This window comes from Protopterus annectens, chromosome 3.part1, assembly GCF_019279795.1.
Source record: "Protopterus annectens isolate FY-2018-M chromosome 3.part1, PAN1.0, whole genome shotgun sequence".
NCBI classification, from domain to species: Eukaryota; Metazoa; Chordata; order Ceratodontiformes; family Protopteridae; genus Protopterus; species Protopterus annectens.
In genome coordinates this window covers 1,092,234,315-1,092,255,753 of record NC_056732.1, presented here as the reverse complement: position 1 = coordinate 1,092,255,753, position 21,439 = coordinate 1,092,234,315, and the positions used below count along the sequence as shown (strand labels likewise).

The following is a 21,439-nucleotide window of genomic DNA, read 5'->3' as shown; positions in this document are numbered from 1 at the left end:
TCAGAAAATTCATGCTGATGCAAAACCAAATAATTTTCTTGGGTGGCGAAAGCCAGGGTACCTTTTTGGCTAGGTTTATATAGGCCCTGGGGCTAACAGCTTAGTACCTACCTATGAACCTATCAGATTTCTAGGTTTGTAAGAGCAATATTTAAAAAGTGTCCCTATTTTTGGCCTTTGTTCTACTTTTATATAAGGCTTTACATAAATTTCTTGCTCTAAGAGGTTGAAAGATATGGCCTGAAAGTAAATCAACTAGAAAAGGTGAAGAAAAATACTGACTGGGAAGAATCTTGCAGATGTTCAGAAAAAAGCAGTTCAAGCTCCAGGTCTGGTGTAAGACATGGCTTCCAGTAATCTAGATGAATAAATAAGTAAAATCTGCTCAGAGCTGATTAAAATAAATGAAATACTGAAGGAGTATATAAATTCAGATGATAAAAGGGAAAAAATGGAAGAAGCTTTAAACAGATATTCAGATAAGTTGATACAACTACAAAAATCTGAATGTGAAATGAAGAAAACAGTAGCTGAGTATAAGACTGCTGAAAAATAAATGTTTAAAAATTGGTAGAAATACAGCTCACAACATGTAGGGGAAATTTGAGATTTTATGCTATAGCAGAGAAACGAGATGGACCAAAGTGCATTAATTTTATGATAACAGAAATAAGCAGCTGGACTGGTATTCCACAACAGGAACTGTTAATTGAATGGGTACACTATGTGCATGCTCCAAATATGCCCATGAGAAAGCAGCCCAAACTTTTATTAGTAAAGATGCAAGCTTACACTCAGAAATAGTTGATCCTGACAAAACTGTGGCAAAAGGGAAAAATATTAAAGGTTGGAGACAGTAGAGTGCTTGTGGAAAATGATTATTCACCGTACAGAAGGCAGAGAAACAAATATATTCCAGTAATCGTGGGAGTTTGAGAAGCAAGTGTGAGATTCAAGCTGCTGTATCCAACTGTCTACAGAATATTTTTTTTCCTGGAGTATCAAAGTCATTATTTGATGCAGAACAAGCTAAGGATGAAATACAAAAGTTTGTGCAACAAAAAACAATGATCCATCAGGCAGAAGGGAACTCTAAATGCTTGAAAGACAAAGAAAAAGACAGAAGTTGACCAGAAGAATTGGGAGCACCATGGAAGTGAACCATAGCCTGGATATGGGAGATAGATATGGGCAGGAAGAAAACCAACAACATGGAAATTTGTGAATAAATGCGAGTCTGCAAAGCATCTATCTCATTTGTGAAATAGGCTGCATAAGAATAAATAGAATGAGTGGACCTGTGTTGCCTTTGTTAAATTTGCCTGGAACTGAAAGGCACTTGCCTCAATTCATGCCATTAATGTTTGGAAGGACTCTGGTGGGAAGCGAGGAGGAAGGAAAAAGGAAATTGTAAATAAAATATTTTTCTCAAGAATGTTCCTATGAAACTTTTCACAATATAAAGTGGATATTACATAGTAAGATACTTTAGTTGTTCTTGTATGTGATAAAATTATTAAAGAAAACAGATATCTTTTGTTTTTCCTTTCTCTTCTTTCCTTTTTGGTATAAAGAAATGTAAGCATTACAGTGCAAAAACAGAAAAAAGCTAGACAAAAACATATTTAAGTCAACAGGCTGTAACCTCTCTTTGTTGAGGTGGATATAAATCTACACAGATCTTAATATATGTGGACCTGATATGTTTTCTCTTATTTCTGCATAGGTGAAAGTGTGGATTAAGACCGTTGGCTTAGTCTAATAACAAATTATAAGTGTAAGCAAGTAAAATGAGAACACAAAATATAATAAAAAAATTTTCCTTCAACAATACATGTTTCAAATTATCTTTCAGGCTGCAACACAGGACATTCATCTTTTTTTTCTATTACTTTTCTGTGGGGGCAAACTGATAATAGGGCAAGAAAGACAGAACACTGATTTCTTCATGGCTAAAAGTTAATGATTTCGGAAAGTATGCAAGTAGTATTCACATCTGGGGGGGGGATAAAGATAAAAAAGAACAGACATCAACTAGTGTAAGGAGAAGCACAGGCAATAGCATGCATCTTAGCATGGGTAATCTCAATTTCAGGTTAACTAGGGCATGTGTTAGCAGCTTTCCAGTTGGCACACATGTTCCTATTAGGGGGTTAAACCTCATTATTTGAAGAGGTGCACAGTTATGCATATTTGTATTAGGTTAATATGTTCTAGGGGGTGTTTGGTTTCTTGTTTGAGGGTTTTTATTAAAACAAAAAGTTTTGTAAAATGTGACAGAGGTGCCAATGTTAATGGTAAGAAAAACTATATAAAGAATTAACCTGCCAAACATTAATGGGTGCATGTATCACAAAAACTGGAATTAGACATTTAACAAAGCTGCCATATACACTAGGTGAAAATTATGACTTATCATCATAATGGTGAGTCTTTCCACATTATCTTGGCATGTTAATGTTCTAACAGGAAAAGACAAAAAGGAAAAAATAATTATATTAAGAAATGTGAGTGCAAATAGCAATGTGACACATTTGGAAAGAACTGTGCATGTGAATTTGATAAAGAAAGGATTTCTGGATGGATATTTTGCAGAATATAAGAGCCAAAGGAGAAGAGGAGCACTCCTGGTGAGGTATGAGTATTGCACTAGCATGTATTTATATTCCACCTAAAACTGCCACTTTGAAGCTTAAAAAATGAGGAGAAATAATCATCTTTCAGCAGACAATATTACTTACATGTGGGGACTGGAATTTGATTTGCAACAATGAAAATGTATCGGGGCTAGAATGGATAATATAATAAAACAGAGTAGCTTTTGAAGAAATTTATGAAAATATTTGGTATGAAACTCATGAATTTAGTAGCAGGAACTCAGAGAGAATTTGCAAATTATTCCCTATGGTACAATAACTGGGCTAGACTTGATAGAAATTATATTTCACAGGAGCATGTCCATTTAATTGAGAACTCTGATACATATCCAGTAACCATTTCAGATCATGTGCCAATAATCACTGAGTTAAAATATGCATGGTAATGAAGTAAAGATAGGACACTGGTGCTTCTCCACCTAGATGCTAAAAAGACAGGAATTTAAGGAATGGGTAGTGGAATGATCTTGGAGTTATTAGGAAAGATAGAAAGTACTCCAGAAGTTATAGCTAGTGAGTGGGATACAATTAAATAAAAGAAAACGAGATCTGGTTAAAAAGTAATAAGAGTTATTTTGAGGGGCTTGTGATGATGTGATATATTGCCAGCTATGCCAGGAGAAGTAGGGCAGTGGATGTGTAACATATCTCAGCATAGCTAACTGGAGTTTTGCAAAGAATTATATGTCATTTGTATATCAAACTAATTTGTACAGGTGCTTGTGTTGAAAATGTTATTTGTAAAGTTATTTTTGTTAAAGAATGTACCAACAGTGGGTCCTGGTGGACAGAAAAAGTAATCTGTATGCCAGGTGGTACTGTAACTGTTGAAACTGATATTGCATCAGGGGATACTGGAAGAGAAGAGGTTATCTCAGTCCAGCTAACTTTGAAAAATAGTCTGAAATTAAATTACCTGGTTTATGCCATAAAGATTGTATCTTACAGTTCTGATTGCAGCCAAAAACGAAATGGCTATGAAAACAATGACTAGGAATCCTGCTATATCATCCTTAGCTGTGAAATAATTACTACCCTGGAAGGGTGGAAGCATTGAAATGGTTTTATGGCTTCCAGATGCCATAACACAGCTTAGCAAAGCTCTATCTGTGTGTCTGGTAACACATATGTCTGAGATTCTGGTTCAGTTTCTAGTAAAGGGGTAGTATGGGAACCAGAAGTCAGACGACCAGATGTATATGATGTCACAGTACTAAAATGATGTTTTAATACTAGATGAGACAGAAATCTCAGTGAAGTCTGTTTTTGAAACCTGACATAGAAGGCTCACTCACCTACTTCATCTTGCTTTGCTTTAGTAAGTAACCAGGGGATAGTAATTCTTTAGAGAAGTCAGGAAAATATGGTGAGGTTAGTTAAGTACTGTTTTTCTGTATCTGTGTAAATCTATTCATCTGTGTTATTTTAATATTTCTTGTGATGAAACTCTGGTGTTTGTTGTATATAGATATTTAGTATTTTCATGTTCATTTATTTGTTATTAAGTATATTTATTTAAACTTTTCATTGTGAGTGGTCCTTTAGAGAATATTTTAACCATTGAGAGTACTTATTTGGTAACACTATGGCTACTACTGAAAGCCTTACTGCATTGGTCAAATACTACCCTTTGTATTAGTATTAATTTTACTCAGTATAATGGGGTACCCTTGTAAGAGCCTTAGAGTGGCTGGCTTTGGAATGCCCTGGTGGCAGTATCTACATTATAGTCTGGTCAGAGGGGTATAGCTAGTAAATCTGTGCCAGCCTTTCCCAGGTGTGTGCGTGTAAATCAAATTTCAAGGAGTCTGTGTTTCAGCTACTTGGAACAGGGACACAGTGCACTGGTTTCACAGAGTGGGTGGTAGATGACTTGGTCTGGGACACTCGGATGAGGACCCAGCTCTATAGTTCTGCCAGTGGAGATTCTTATTGGGGGCCTGGAGAGAGAGAGAAAGCTGGGAAACCCAGCCCCAAGACTGTGTGTGTTCACTGTGTGCTCTTAAAGGAAATTGTGCTTGGTGCAGAGAGCATCATCTGGAAATACTGTGTGCCCCTATCTTTGTTCCAAGTGAACATCCCTCATCAGTGTCAGTGGTAAGGATTCAGGCTCCTTGAGTCCTGGCCCGGAGGGAGGGCATCACAGGGGTGATAAAGGTTAAAGTATTACAAAATAAGGGGACTCTTACAGAATAAGGGGAAGTGTAATTGCAGATAGCTAAAGAAAAAATAAGGGAGTACCTGGATAATATGCATACGTTTAGAAAGATTGCTGTTAAGCAACTGTTTTTTGATAATAACTCCAGAGTACAAAAACTTTTGGCACAATGACTTAGGTGACAGAAAGTAGAAGGGGTTGTTGTCAGACTTTGGGTGCCTATGCAAGAAAAATAACCAGAGATCCTGTAAAGGTATCAGAGATATTTCAGACATTTTATGAACAATTTCATAAAGCAGAGAAGTTGTGAACTCAAGAAAAAGCGCAAATGTAAATATTTATGGAAAACATAAATATGACAAGGTAAGAGGTAGATGAGGCTTGACAACTAATAGTTAAGATAGGAGGAGATGAGATAACAGGAGGAGATGAGATAACAATGATGTAAAACCAATCTACAGGAACATCTCCAAGAACAGACGGTACTCAAAGAAGTCTGGAAGTTAGGAGGGAAGAAAGTGATACAAATCTGGAAGGTTTTAATGGTATTTTAAAAGGATGGGAGGCAGCAACATCATGGAAAAAGGCTGTGGTAGCTGTAATATCTAAACACAGTACAGATCCATCTGATTTAGTTTCATATAGGCCCATCTCAATTCTAACCCATGATTAATAAGCGTTTATGTCTATGATGGCTAAAAGAATGGCAAAGGTGATGCCAAAATTGATTGATATGAACCAAAGTGGTTTTGTGGAGAAGAGGCAAACATTTGCCAACAATAATAGAACAATGATGATCCAGAGGGAGACAGGATGTAAGAAAATACTGCTGTTATTGGTAGGTCTTAATGCTGAGAAACCATCCAGCAGAGTAAGCTGGGATTTTTATGAGTAGGGCAATGGCAGCATTTGATTTCCTGATACAGTAATAAAGTTAATTAGAATAATATATGAGGGATTGGAGGCAAAAATCAAAGTTGGAGGGTTCCTCCCTGATAAGTTGTGTCTGAAAAGAGGAACCAGGAAGGGTTGTCCTCTTTTACCTCTGTTATTTGCATTATATTTAGAACCACTGAGAAAGAAAATAAGGGACTCAGAAATTCAAGGATATAACTGGTACAGTGTTCAAAAAAAGTTGGCATTACTTGCAGATAACATTATTTTATACCTAATGGAAAAAAGGAAAGGACATCTTAGTGTTGTAGAATATTCTAAGACAGTTCCAGGTTTTTCGGGATATAAAAATTAAAGAAGATAAAGCAAAGGTTATAGGTGTAAACTATGTACCATGTATAACATGAATTGGTCCATCAATACCCATATTTATGGGGACATGATAAAATGAAATATTTAAGAATATGGATTAAAATGATTCAGTTATGGCAGATAAAGATATATGGGAAGAGACTAAACCAAAAATAATACAAAAAAAATGAGAAACTGGAAGCTCTTGTCTATGGATATGGATAGCAAGATACAAACAGTAAAAATGTGCTTAGTCCCTTTAGTTTTATAGACAGGTCAAGCATATTTTTATTAACAAGATGAAAAGTTGGGCACAGTAATTCATAAAAAAGTTGAAGGATTTTATTTGGGAGGGGACTAGAGCAAAAGTCAAGTGGGATAAACTGATCTTCTCAACAGAATGAGGAGCTTTAGGATTACCTGATTTGAAGGGATATTTCATAGCTACACAGTTAAGGCTCTTATACATATTACAGGCAGAAAGCTACAATTTAAAGTAGAAAGGGATGATGATGAAGATGGTAATTCAAGAATTAAGGAAAGAATCAGATTTTGGGCACAGATCCTTAAGGAGAGTAACAGCAGTCCTATAGAATATTATATTCATAAAGGCACAGAAAGTATACTAAAAACTAAGCCAACATGAGAATGGAGAAAGGAGACTGCTGATAGGAATTACTACAATTAGGGGTACAGGGAATAGACAAATGGGGCTGGTATTTACTGGAGGAAGGAGGCAAAGGAACAAATACTTGGAAAGAAAGAAGCTATTGGGATTGCAAGCTGGTGATTGTCTTCTCCATCAGGGACTGATATCAGAATATAGAGAAAGAGAAAAGGATAGGAGAATCCTAAATGAAAAACTTGTACTAGTTGAGGTTTTAATTGAATCTATAACAGAAGCTGCTGTTAAAAAGGGATAATTAGTAGGGCATATATAGGAAGCAAGAAAAAATAAAAATGGAAAGCCACAAACAACCAGTAATCCAAAATCCAAAATGTGTGTGTACGAAGCCAGTAGTGAAGACCTCTAATATTGTTAAAATAAATTTATTAAACAAACAGATTCCCAAAATCGAACGAGCAAAACAGTTGACATGAACGCCTTCACAATCACAATATGCGTTTTTGTCTTATTCCATTGACTACATCAGATGACCAGTGCTTACATCATTATTAATTTATATTAAATCAATTAATTACATAACCAATACCTTGTTCTGTTTCATTTTAAAAGTTGTGTAATTAATTGATTTAACATAAATTAATAATGATGTAAGCACTGGTCTATGCATGCTGATTTATAGTTTCAAGTCCCAACTTATCCAGTTCTGACAATAACTTATCCAGTATTACCTTCTCCATTATTTTTCCACAACATGAAAGTAGACTTTAGGGTCTATATAATTATGGGTTTCCCTTAAAGACAGGTTTAATAAGTGCATGTCTCCAATCTTGAGGAATCTCCCCATATTTATATAACCTAGTGAATAATAGATGTAATGGCAGTGTAAGTTCTTGCTTAAGTGTTCTCAGGTCATTGTTACTTATTCCATCTCCTCTCTGTGCTTTGTTTGGATCCAGTTTGCACAGTTCTTTTTCAATATAATCTAATTTGATTCCAGTATCTGGGGTTACCTGGATGTCACTAGGACAACTTACCACCCCTTTTGTGGAGCGAAACTGTTTTGCATAAGATTTTGCAAATATATCTATAATCTGTTGTGTCTGAGAATAAATTTTAGAATCTGCACAGTTTATCAATTTGTGTATCTTTACTCCTTCCACATCTTACTTATCTATAAAAAGGTTTCCTATTATGCTCAATATCTTTATATATATTTTCTTCAAATTTTTCTTGATCTAGTCTAACACTATGCTTAATCTGTTTGTCCAGCTCATTTATTTCAGTTTTCAAAGTTGTAGTTCGACCTCTCTTCCATTTCTTATATTGTTTGTCTCTCACCTTAATCAGGTATTTTGTTCTTATGGAAATATACTCCCCTGATGTTGCGTGCCTAGATCCTGATGTTAAACATTTTTTTGACTTTTTGCGCTCAAACAATTTCTCTTTCAAAACTTTCCACATTCCATCTGCAGTTTTTCCACTGAACACCTCACTCCAGTTAGTTTTATATAGTAACTGTTTTGCTTCCCCATAATCTGTAATTAACCTTCTGTGCATTGGCTTAGATTTCAGTTTGGCAGAATTATCTAGCAACAAATTAACCTCTATGACCCCATGATCACTGCACATCAATGGTGGTAAAACTTGGCTTGAAGTTACAGTAATTTCTTTGGGAACACAAACAATATCTAGTATATTCCGTCCCCTGGTAGTTTTTTTTACAATCTGAAGCATTTGTTATTCCTGAATATACTCTGTGAATAATTTATTTACTAACGTTGTTGAATCAATATTGTTCCAGTCTGTTTCTGGTAAATTTATGTCCCCAGCTAACATTATTCTTCCCTCCTGTGTTTCATGCAAGAAATGTATGAATTCCTCTAGGTCATCTGCACTTGACTTTGGTGGTCTGTACACTCCAACAATTGTTATATGTTCCAGGGTTGTCTTTACTGTCACAGTTACACAGTCTATAGCACTGGTGTTATCATTGAACATGTAATAATCACAAGTCTCATAGCTATCTTTAATCCCTATCATAACACCTCCAGCTGATTTTTTGTTAGAATGTCTGCTACAGTAAAACATTTATACCCTGACAGAACTGGTTTCCAGTCATTGTTCTTTAATCATGTTTCACAAACTATAACAACATCAATCTTGTGGGAACGTAACAAATTTTCTAATAAAAAAAATTTATTATTAATGCTCCTAGCACTAACAACCATCAGAGATGCATCAAATGTTGCTATCTGTGAACTGTTGCATTTTTGACCTGGCAAAAATCCTGGCTAGTGTTTGTCAAATATTGCAAAATATTTGCTGCAAAAATTCTCTTCCCAGATCTAGACAAATGCACACCATCCTGTCTGAACACGTGTACCCAAAAGAAGGCTTGGATGTTCTACACATTTCCATTTTTTTTTTAAAACAGGACATTTTTTTCCATGTAGGTGTTTATCCAAAAAATCTTTTCATTCACAGTGATCTGACTATCCTTTCTGTAAGTGATTTGAGAAAAATATGTCCAAACACCAGTACAAGCTATACTATTTAGGAGGGCTGTCAGTTCCCGACTAACAGTCAGAGAATCTTTGTTGGTGACATCATTTGTACCAACCTGAATAAAAACAGATACATACTTCCTTACATTAAGGTGTTCCAAGGCTTGTTTTACATCTTCTATTTTTGCTCCTGGCAAGCATAACACTACTCGATGTTCATTATCATCTCTGCAAATATATGTATCAGTTCCTCTAATAACTGAATCCCCAATTACAAGAATATCTTTGCTGACCATTTCTGAAGAATCTTCAGCTTCTAATACAGTCATTTCAGCTCTATCAATTGTTAGGAAGGATAGATCTTCATCACTATTAGTCTTATTAATTCCACTGTTTTCATTGCGTATTAAATTCTCATCCAGCTGGCATTGTCAATCCACAGCTTGAGCCATGAAGTCAACATCTGTCTTTCTCTTCTTTTTTCTTACTGTAATGTTCTTCAATCCTTTCACGTTTAGTTTTGATTTCTTCCTTTTCACCTGCCCCTTGCCTCTTTTTTCTACCTTTTCCATTGGAAAGGTGATGTCTTTTTCTGTAGACTGAGGGTTTTCTGATAGACAGATATCTTCATTCCCTGTCACCAGTGTGTTACATAACAAAACAGAATCCTTTTTACTACATATTCTCTTTCCTTTACAGTCATTAGTTTCTTTTTTTTCCTTGTTATTTGTTGTGAACTTCCTTTCTTTCTTTTTTGTTTCCTTCTAAACAAACTGGATCCTCAGATTGCTGAGTACTTGCATCCACAATTCCACAGTTCTCAGGGGCCTCATCATGTTTCATAGCAGTTGAATGTTCTTTGCAGAAAATAGATGCACCATTTCCTAAATCTGTTCTATTTGTTCTATGCCTAAAATTATTTAGTTCATCAGTCCAGTCATTAATATATGATACAACAGTTCTCCATGCCATGCCACCTGCACATGTGCAATCATCATCATTAAGTCGAGATTTGCTTCTAACAATGGTAACTATCATCCAACTTTAGACACGAGGAACACTTACCTTTAAATATGCATAGCATTTATTACACTGTGCAAGATACTTATGCATTAGCAAATCGTTAATTGCATACTCATTTAAGGAATCCATATTCAGTTTTAATTGAATAAAATATTGCAAAGGAAAAAAATACACAAAGTCAGTAGCAAAGAATTTAAAGGAACTTAAATCAACTTCTATGACAAAAATTATACCAGCAATATCCAACTAAATAATAAAATACAATTAAGTTGTTCTGACCATACAAGTTCTACCAGCCAGACAGAAGACATAATTTCTTTACTATAGCTCGCAGTCGCACCTCCTTTTAACAGTAAAAATAAATAAAACTTCTCTTACCAGTCAACTCCACAACAAATCACAAACAAAGACAGGATTGTTTTGATGTGCTCAGAATTTTCCTCTCTGCAGTCTGTGCAAATTTATAGCTGTCTAGGCCCCTTGTGGTGACTAGAGCTTGCCTATCCAAAACCTATCCCTTTCTCACAACCAAAAATGAAACTAAAGGTAAAACAACAAAATATGAATCAAAGTAAAGCTTGTTAATAAGCAGTCACTTCCTACCTACAAACAGTTAAAAATAGTGATAACAAATGCAATATAAATTCAAATAAAACTGCTCTTACCAGTCAACTCCACAACAAATCACAAACCAAGACAGGATTGTTTTGATATGCTCAGAATCTTATGGGTGTATAATTTCCTGGGTCTGTTGCTAAGCCTCCCTTGTGGAGGGGAATAACTGTTCTCCATGCTGCAGGAACATAGCCTGTGGTTAGACTGTGATTGAATAGGGTACGTAATGGTGATGCTAGTTCATGTTTTAGTTTATCATAGAGGTTGTATTTTTTGCTTAAACAAGGCTTTAATGTCCTGCTCTTTGGATGTGTGTGTGTGTGTGTGTGTGTGTGTGTGTGTGTGTGTGTGTGTGTGTGTGTGTGTGTGTGGGGGGGGTGGAGGCAAGGTTTGTGATAAGTTTGGAGGGGATAAGGGAGTGAAATTTTCACCATATCTGTCCATCAGCAGGTTTGCTATTTCTGCAGGATCAGTGTGCGTGTGATAGTTGTCACTAGTTCGGCACATGCTTGGGTCCTACCTTTTAGGCTGTATATATAGCTGTAAAAGGCCTTATGGTTATCCTTGACTGAAACTGCTAAATTTTTCGCAAAGTTAACCTGTAAGAATTTGACATGTTGTCTTATTTGCCTGTTGAGGCTGAGGAGGGTACTTTTCCATTGTTGGGGCCTCACCTTAGTTTTCCTAGACAGCAAATTTTTGCATTTGTTGTAAAGTTTGTTGATGCTAGATGTCCACCGGAGTGGCTTGTTTTTACTACAGGCTCTAGCTTTCATTCTGTCTGGAACAGCTGGGTCTATACACTTATACAAGTGATTGTAGAGAGCTTTAGTGTAAGCTTTGGTGTAGTTACCACTTCCAGCTGGGGGTGGGGTCTGGAATGCATTTATACCTTCCCTTAGAAGGGTATAGTTTGCCTTAGTGAAGTTTCTTAGTCTGACTTCACCCTTTATGAGTTCTGGTGTTAGTGCCAGTTTGAAGGTGACTGATTTGTGGTCCAATTTAACTAATGAGGATCCGACAGTTGCAGTGGTACATCTGTTTGTCATGTTATTGAGGACCAGATTTAGTATGTTTGCTCCTCTTGTTGGGATTTGAACAATTTGTTCCAGGGCATTTGAGTTAACAAAGTCAAGGAACTTTTGTGCTTGTGAGTTAGGACTAGAATAGATTTCCCAGTTGATGGTGAGATAAACAAAATCCCCTGTGACCAGATTGTTTGGCAATATTTGAAGTGACTCCAGTTTGGTCAAGTAGGCCTCGTGCACATCATGATCCATGGAAGGTGAACTATAACTAGCTATGACTTGAATGGGGGTCTTACCCACAGTAATCTGAACTTGGAGTAACTCCGTGGAGTTGTCCTGTCTAACTAGTCAGGAGATGAATTTATCTCTATTATAGATAGAAACACCACCTCCTTTGTTTCTCACATGTTCGTTTTGTGGTCTGAAGGTGTCGAAGACATTGTGGCCTTGCAAGGCCGGGGTATTCTATGAGGCTTTGAACCAGGTTTCTGTGACTGCACAGACATCTACATCCTTCAGTGATAGGAGTGCTTCCAGGGTGCACAGTTTTTGGTTTAAGCTCCTAGCATTTAGCAGCATAACCCTTATTTTGTTATGACTGGCAATTTTCAAATTGTTAGTTTTATTTTTGAGACCTTGCCTAAAAAGGCACCTTGGGAGAGGCAAGTCCTTTGCCAGCAGATGAAAACCTAGTAGTGCCAGGTGCACACCATCTCTGGCAAAGCAGCGAGGTTTGTTGACCATGTCATCCCAGGCTGACAGAAACTGGACCCCCTTGGAATGACACCAAAAACTAAGCCAATTATTGAAATCGATCATTTTTTGTTTATACTGTGGCATCATTCTAGGTGAGGGTAATATGCTTGAACACAACAGCTCTGCACGGACAGCAAGTGCAAAGGTCCAAAATGAACAGCCAAACCAAACAACAAACAGACCAGCACTAGCAGTGGGAAGGAAATAAGACTTTAATCAAAAGTCAAAGCACAGCCCACAGACCGGTTTTGGCCCTAAGCCTTTATCAATGTAAACTCAGACTGTCAGACAAAACCCTTATTTATAGGGTAATATAATAGAACATAACCAATCACCATAGCTTTATTATAAATATTCATTTAAGTCAGGCGGAAACAAACCCCCTAGTCTAACAATCCATGTTTTTTTCTTTCCTGTTTAAAATACTATGCCAGCCAGTTTTACAACTTCTGTTACCCCAAACCCTATCAATAATAATGAAATGGAATTGGGCAGAAGAATGTTTTAAGGTGTGCTTATATAATGCATTAATGCAATTTTTGTTTCTGATGTTACTAAAATGTTCAGATATCCGAATTTTAATGGGTGTGGAGGTATGTCATACATAAAAGGCTGAACAAGTACATACCACTAAATAAAGAACTCAGTCCTTGCTGCAATTACCAAATATATTAATATTGAATAAACACGGTGTATTATTAGATGTAAACTTTTTTGTCTAAATCATATGTTTACAACATTTTAATCACTATAAACGTAATATACAAATTCTAGATTCTACATAGGTCACACTTGAGGGTAACAAACTGGTTGGTTGTTTCCCTTGTGGACACTCTTCTTTTTGTAACTGGGTTTCGGATGTCTGAACATTTTAGTAACATCCTTGTCAGTGTTACTGTTTCAAGTGCTAGACAGCAGGGATTCAAAATATATTAGTCTTATTATTTCTTTCCCACAGAAACTAGGGTAATTATTTAATTGTTTCTCAATAAACTTTTATTTGTATTTGCTAAATGCAGAGCAGTTGTCAAATTATTTCTGATTTGGCAGCACTTTATGATGATGTCATGAGGAAAATAGTTTAGAGTTCAATACTTTGAGGTATTTAATTGAAGGGAGTCCTACTATGCCAGGAAGAGGTAATGAAATTCTATAACATTCTATGGTAATCAATTGTATTACATAGGACTCACAGGGCCACTAAGTCCAGCAGATGTTCTGCGACACAACAGCTCTACCTGTATGTTGGGTCTGACCTGGAGGTAGAGTTGTATGCCCATGAAGATGTCCAGTACAGTAACTCCCCTGTAGGATGGCGTTGCTGTCATAACTGCATTCTCCCCCAGTCTTGATGAAGGGCAGGCTTATAGGGCTGCTTTTCCACCAGAGAATTAACACTATTTTAGAAAGTAGAACACTACAAGCCATTTACATAGGAGTACTTAACCATGGATGTGCATTGTCCCAGGATCTTTGTTCTGACTTCTGAAAGCTGTGTAATGTGGCTAGGCTTGTAAAGGCCCTAGCGCCATTAGCCTAATAACCTCCTATGAACCTATGCAGCACCACCTGTATATGGAACACAGTACTGTGGGCAGTCTGGCTCACCAGCAGGTACTTCCTGCAGTACCTAGTCCCACATACAGGTGGTGCTTCCTCCCTGCAGTTAATGTATAATACACACAAACATACTTTACTGTACAGTTTCATTGAAGTGATTCGTATAACCCTATTTTTCTTCCTAAAAGTAATGATCCCACGATAGACTCTTTATTACGGTGTTACATCTGTGTTATTACACTACATGCTACACACTACATACTTTCCATTTTAGTTTGTTACCTGTTAGTTGAAAATTTATGCATTTATTTACTTATTTGTTTTCTGATGGTCTGGTTGAGGACTGATTTATTATGCTACAGTTTGTGTTACATTGTGATGAAATCTTCTGCAGGCCACAGAAAATATATCTCTTCACTACAAGCTGTTTGCTCCCCAGCATTCCATCAGCAGAATGCAGAACCACCAGGACTCAGAATCAAGAGGTATTTGGACAGCTGTTCAGCATCCAGTCAATCAAACACAAATTTACTAAACTTAATTACTGCACAAAGAAATGGTATAAAAAACTTTGCAGAGTGCTTTCTGCTACGGAAAATTGGTAATTGTAATGCAGTCTAATAGATTTTTGTTGTTATACCAGCAATGCTCAGCTGTATTTTCACTTACAAGCTGTTTATTTATTTATTTATGGTAAGCTAAAAATAATGCTTATGGATTCAATGACTAGCTCCTAACCTTGTTCAGCCAAGTTATTTAAAATGAGAAAAAAGACAATGTGACCTCTATTAAGCCGCACCATATTTTAAACAGTTATGATTGTTATGCCACAGTAGAAAAATCATACTGATATGATACATGGAATGGTAATGATGTAGAAGTGACTATGCTCTGCAGTGGATACTCACCCTTCATCCTCTGAATCTGACAATACAACTGCAGGCAAGGCTCGTTTTTTCCTTCCTTTACTGTATTCCAAAGCTGTTATAAAAGCAGGAACTGTAAAATGAGATTATTATTAGAGACAGCATATTTTATCATATTGTCTCAAAATAAATAACTACTTTTTGTACAGATATCAAAATTTAACTGCAGTAAAGTGCCTTACAGAAGAAAATGACAGGAAAATACATAATTTTATACAGTTTCTAAAAAATAACATATAATGGTATATGTATGTATTTGTGCATATGAGTTCCATTCATTCGACTGAAAACTCAAAATACTGAAACCCAAAACTTGCCCTTTCTGCACTATTTTGAGTTTTCGATATTGTGCATGTCTGGAGTTGGTATGGATAAGTTGCAGGGAATGGGTTAGAGGGTTGGCTTGCCCCAGCATTAACTAGGTTTTCAATATTCTGAGTTTTATATATATATATGTACACACACACACACACACATTATATATATATATATATATATATATATATATATATATATATATATATATATATATATATATATATATGTGTGTGTGTGTGTGTGTCAAAACAGAAGTTATGGCACTTAAAGAATGGTACTGCAGAAAATGAGTAAATATCCAACAAATGACCAGTGCAGTCACCACTGTTATATACAAAAACTTGTTTATTATGAAAATGAACATACTTGTACACAAATAAAATAATAAAAGCAACAATAAAAAATGAGTGCTTTTTGGGTGGCTTCCATCCTCCTTCAGATTCTACATAACATAATGACCAAAAGTCTTTTGAATGTATCCAAACCAATCAAAGATAAAACCACATTCCATCCTAGCAATAGATGTTCAAACCAATCCCTCATATTTAAAATATTAGTTCAGTTAATAGTTTTTTTGTGCTCTGTTTTGGTCTCATGACAGATTTTGAGATAGTTTGCAGTTTATAGTTGATTTGTGGTGTTTATAACTCTCCTATTTTAAGTACAGATTGTCGATATGGAGAGCATGAATTTTTAATATAAGGGATTAATTTTGACATGAGGCAATGATTTATAGTCAGCTACTGTATAAAGCATTACATGGACCAATCAAAAGTAAAATGGTCATGTTCATTGCATGCTTGAGATGTAATTCTACTAGTGGGCTATTTGCCCGATATTGGCTCTACAAAGAGCTCTGACTGGTGCAGATTGCATCATACATTATATTTTGATTGGTAGGAAGGAAAGTGATTCTTTGTTTGTTTGTGTCTTTTGGCTTTTCCCGGTTAGGGGTCGCCACAGCAAAACGCCGGTCCGCTAATGATTGGCAGTTGATTTTTACGTACCGGCTTGCCAGGCCTGATGCACAACCTTCAACAAAGGTACACCCATTCACGCATATCTCCACATAGAAGACGCTCTAGCTGAGAATCGAACCGGACAGCGTCTTACTGTGAGGCGACAACGCTGCCCTTTAGGAACACTCATAATAATATGCTGAGGATGACAGCTGGTAGCTTCAAATAATGAGTTTTTAGTAAATGGCTTTCTATACAGACTAGTAGAAATTATATCATCAATTAACCTAGTGACACTAACATCCAAAAAACAACATTAAATAAATCAAATTGCCTAAAAAAACAAACCAAAGGAATTTGAATTCAAATAACCAACAAATTCCTTTAGCAACTCTGCCCAGCCAATACAAATACACCTGTAATCATCCAAATATCAATGCCACATTTCCAAATATTGTTTAAAGATATTCCTCTTATTATAAATCAAGCATTCTTTCAAAAAGCCTAGAAATAAGTCAGCATAAATAGGGGCAAAAGTAGCCCCCATTACAGATCCTGTAATCTTTAAATAATAATCATCTTTGTATCTAAAAATATTATGGTCCAGTATTAAGCCCAACAACCTCAAAAGAAAATCACCATGTTGGTCAGAATACAATTTAGAACAGGTCAACCACTATTTAACAGCCTGTATACCACTCTCATGTGGGACACTTGTACACAATGATTACATAAGCACCATTAGAAACTTGTAAATCAGCCATAAGTTTTAAAACTTCTGTCGTCTTTTATATGTGCCTGAACAAACTGTAATAAGGGCTTAAGCTGATCTTCTAAATAAACACACAAGTGTTCAATTAGAGAATCACATCCCGATACTACAGGTCATCCTGGTGGATTCTCAATAGACTTGTGAATTTTGGGCAAGATATAGAATCTCTGTGGCCTCGGAATATCAACCACCAGCTGATGAAACATACAATCAGAAATGAAACCACTTGCTCTAGCATCTAACAGAAACCCATCAATAAATCATTTAAAGTCCACAGTAGGATCAAAAGGCAACTTGCAATAAGAAATGTTATCATTCAACTGTCTCATGACTTCTGTTTCATAACTCACAGAATCTCAAACAACAATAGCCCCACCTTTATCTGCTTTAACTACTACAGTATGTTCATTTTTAGCCAAATTATCAAGTGCCAACTTCTGTTGCTTATTTAAATTATAGCCATCATTTTTAAATATATTTGTTTGATTAATATGTAGTTCACAATGTACACAATGTTCAAACATTTTTACTGCTGAATTATATGGGGGCTGAAAATTGGATTTATTAAAATGAAAAGGAAGGCCAGATGTATTCTCATTTTGCCTCTGACTGTAAAAATATTTCAGATTTAACATTCAACAGAAATATTTAACATCAATTACTGTAGAATACTACGAGAGAAAAAAAAAATGGAACATAACCCAAGCCCTTATTTAACACTCTAATTTCATTATTAGGTAGATCATGTTAATAAATTAACTATCAAATCATCATCATTCATAGCCATATCATTGTCCTGAACAACCGGTCTCCTAAAGGTCCATTTATGACGTTCAATCTTTTAGTAATTGGTGAATTAGAATCAGTCAAATCACCCATATTTGTCTCTTTATCCATGTTAAAAACATTAGAAGAAAAGTCTGAAACACTAGATTCTGTAGCACTATGATTCAGGGAACGCTTCAAAATAGAACAACCACGCTTTCCTTTGGCCTTATATTCTTTTTGTCACCCTCAGCAAAATGGGGTCTATATTAGATAAACAAACGCTTAAATGTTCGAATCTCTAAAGGTCGACCTTTAGATCTCAAACATTTAAGTGTTCAAATATCTTTAAAAATTAAAAAAAATAAAATAAAAGTAAAACAAAAAAAATTAAAGGGTGAAAGCAGGGGGGCAAGCCACCTTGCACCCCCCCCACACCCCCGCTACTTAAATATACCAACTCCAAGATCGAGCTACAGTGTAGGGAATGGGAAATTTCTTGTTTCTGCTCTGCCGTGCACTGAAGTGCGATCTTGGAGTTGGTATATTTAAGTAGGTAGTGCAGGGGCTTGCCCCTGCTAAAACCCTTTCAGTTTACCTTTTTTTTGTTTGTTTATTTATTACATTTTCAAACACTTAAATGTTCGATCTCTAAAGGTCGACCTTTAGAGATTCGAACATTTAAGTGTTCGTCAATGTAATATACACCCAGCAAAATGTACAACTTATCTAACAGTTTTCCATGTATGCATGACATTATTTTGAAAATCATTGAGGTCATGATAATATTTCTTTAACTTCCGATTCTTTAAATCACATTCATATTCTTTAACATCTTTTAAAAATTGTGAATACATACCATTATAATTTTTATGTTCAACAAACAGTTGCAGTGTCTCCAAGGTTTTATTCAACATTAGCATTCACATAAACTTTCAAAAGCTTAATATGCCATACTGGACCTCCAAATTTTTTGTGTTGTTAACTAAATCCTTAAATGCTCTCTTCGTGTCCGTCTCTGAGCTCACTGAAATGCCTCCTGATACCAGACATGAATTACTGCTTGAAAAACAAGGAAAATTGTCTTTGTCACCAGATAGTTCATTTAAAAATGTACATGAATTGCATGTCTCAGCCATAATAACTGTTCCAAGAGCACGGAACCTGCAAATGGAGTGAAGGAATGGACAGTTGCAGGGTATATGCCTTTTATTAAAATTCCACAAAACAAGATTTTGCGCTTTCATCCCACTCAGGGGACTTCATCAGAATACAAACAAATGCCTTCCAACTCATTTTATAACACCAAAATAGGCTTAATTAAAACCTTATTTAAAAAATTAAAGAAACAAGCACATTCTTGTTATAAAAATGGGTCTATATTAGATAAATGAAAGTTTACCTTAGCGAATGCTCTAATAATTGAAAACGCCGGACCTCAAACTCGTTAAACATATATACCACCTCCGAGATTGCACTACAGTGAGGAAAGGGCAAATATTCCTATCTTCATTGCACTGCAATCTCACAAAAAGCATATCGAGGTCTGGGAGTTTTGATTAGAGTGTTCGCTAAGGTAAACATTCATTTATCTAATATAGACCCATACAAATGACTTCTTTTCACAAAGTAATAAAACTTGTCTCCACCAGAGGGCAGTCGAAAGAACATATTTCCATGGGTCCACAAAAAATAACTTAAACAATTTTCTTTTTTCAAAAACAAAATAACCTAATCATTAAGATAAAATATCTAAAAAACTTCTAAATAAAACATTAGAGGTACCAATCACATAAGTCTTAAGGAATTAACACATTTTTGGGGGTGTAAAAACTACATTTTTCTAATGTACTTTCTAAATTTTTAAATATAATACTATTGGTACAATTTTTTTTTAAAGAAAACTGGGAGAGGAGTGTAGGTTAAACAAACATCCAGATGAACCCCAAAGATTAACTAAAAAATAAAAAAAAAATCACATAAAAAGACACGTAATATTTCTTCTATTTTTTAATGCTTAAATGAAGTGCTGGATGTATAGTTACAGGGTCTACATTAGAACACCGAGCATTCAAAATGTCGAGTGTTCTAATATTGAACCCTAGCAATCGAAAATACAAAACATCGAATACTTGAAACAGCAAATTTTTTCCTAGGGAAAAAATTTGCTGTTCCAAAACACATACAACACAAGCACACTAAACAAACAGCAGTCCACACACATACACCTAAACTCTTACACCTAACCCTACACTAAACTATACATACACCACTAACTATCCACTTACCTTAACCCAAACCCTAACCCTAAGGTCCGTCACTATTGCACAGTCACCTCACCCGCGTCCTAACCCTAACTCACCTACCCTGCCCTAATCCTCAAGTCCATACAATCGCACACTTACCTGACCCGCGCCCTAACCCTAACTCACCTAACCCGCCCTAACCCACATGTCCACACAATCACCCACTTACCTGAACCCGACCCATAGCTTTCCACCAGAGCACTGAAAATACCAAAGCAACAGAAACGGACAACCAAATTATTTCCCTAGAAAAGAATTTGGTTTTCTGTTTCTTCGATATTTTCAGTTTTCACTGAAAACGGGTCGATATTAGAGCACTCAACATTTCAAATGGTCAGTGTTCTAATATAGACCCTAGTTATATTATCAGTTAAACCTGGAGGGACAAGCATTCAACCTTATCTGTCAGATTACCTCCTTATATTCCAAAAAATGTTTCCAGTTACCCCCCCAAAGGATTCCTTTCTACTATTATACTAAACAAAAATCTTTCATATTTACTACTGTCTAGCTAGGTTATAGTTCATATTCATCCTGCCTATATCATAATTATGCTCATAAATTTATTTTCTCAACATCTTCTCAGTTTTGCCAACATAAAATGCCTCATACACCGAGCATCTACTAAATAAATAATACCACTTGTACCAAAATTCCCATTTTTAAATTTTTTTTTTAGAATTTAAACAATTATTTAAAATAATACTACCCTCTTTCAAAAACCAGGGACATTGTTTACAGGCTTCACACCTTTTCTACTTTCACTATCATTCTTAAAATTAACTCCTTCCAATAATTTCTTAAAATTAAATAAGGGCTTGTTAATAAAATTAGTTCATTACTCACTGTTTTATTTAGCTTATCACTACATTTCAACAACCTCCAATTTCCTTTTATAATATTCTTGATATCAAAGATAAAATGCTAAAGGCCACTAAACAGGCCCTTTCAAAACTGTTGCTGTTCCTATTTATTTCCAATGGGGGGTTCCTGTTTTCGTTCGTTTCATTTCCTAAAAGTGGTTTGAATTTCATTTCACAGGAATTACTAACTTCTTTAATAATATCCTTGATTGTATGTTCTGGATAACTCCTCTCAGTGATCCTGGCCACCTTTATACAGTGACCTCTGACAAGATTTTTCTTAAAATGAAATGGATATAAACTAGTGTAGTGAAAATAAGAATTACTAAACATGGGTTTCCTAAAAAATTTTGTTT

The 21,439-nt window shown here is 35.6% G+C and overlaps 1 protein-coding gene across 3 annotated transcripts in view; it reads right to left on the bottom strand.

Annotated features, from left to right (window-relative positions):
• The window catches only part of SBSPON (somatomedin B and thrombospondin type 1 domain containing), a 795,447-nt gene that overhangs the window by 68,697 nt on the left and 705,311 nt on the right, over nt 1-21,439 (bottom strand). For all 3 annotated transcript variants that reach the window (XM_044067232.1, XM_044067230.1, XM_044067231.1), the window contains one exon: nt 15,083-15,173. In XM_044067232.1, coding sequence (XP_043923167.1) covers nt 15,083-15,173 — 91 coding nt within the window. The remainder of the gene's footprint in view (nt 1-15,082; nt 15,174-21,439) is intronic.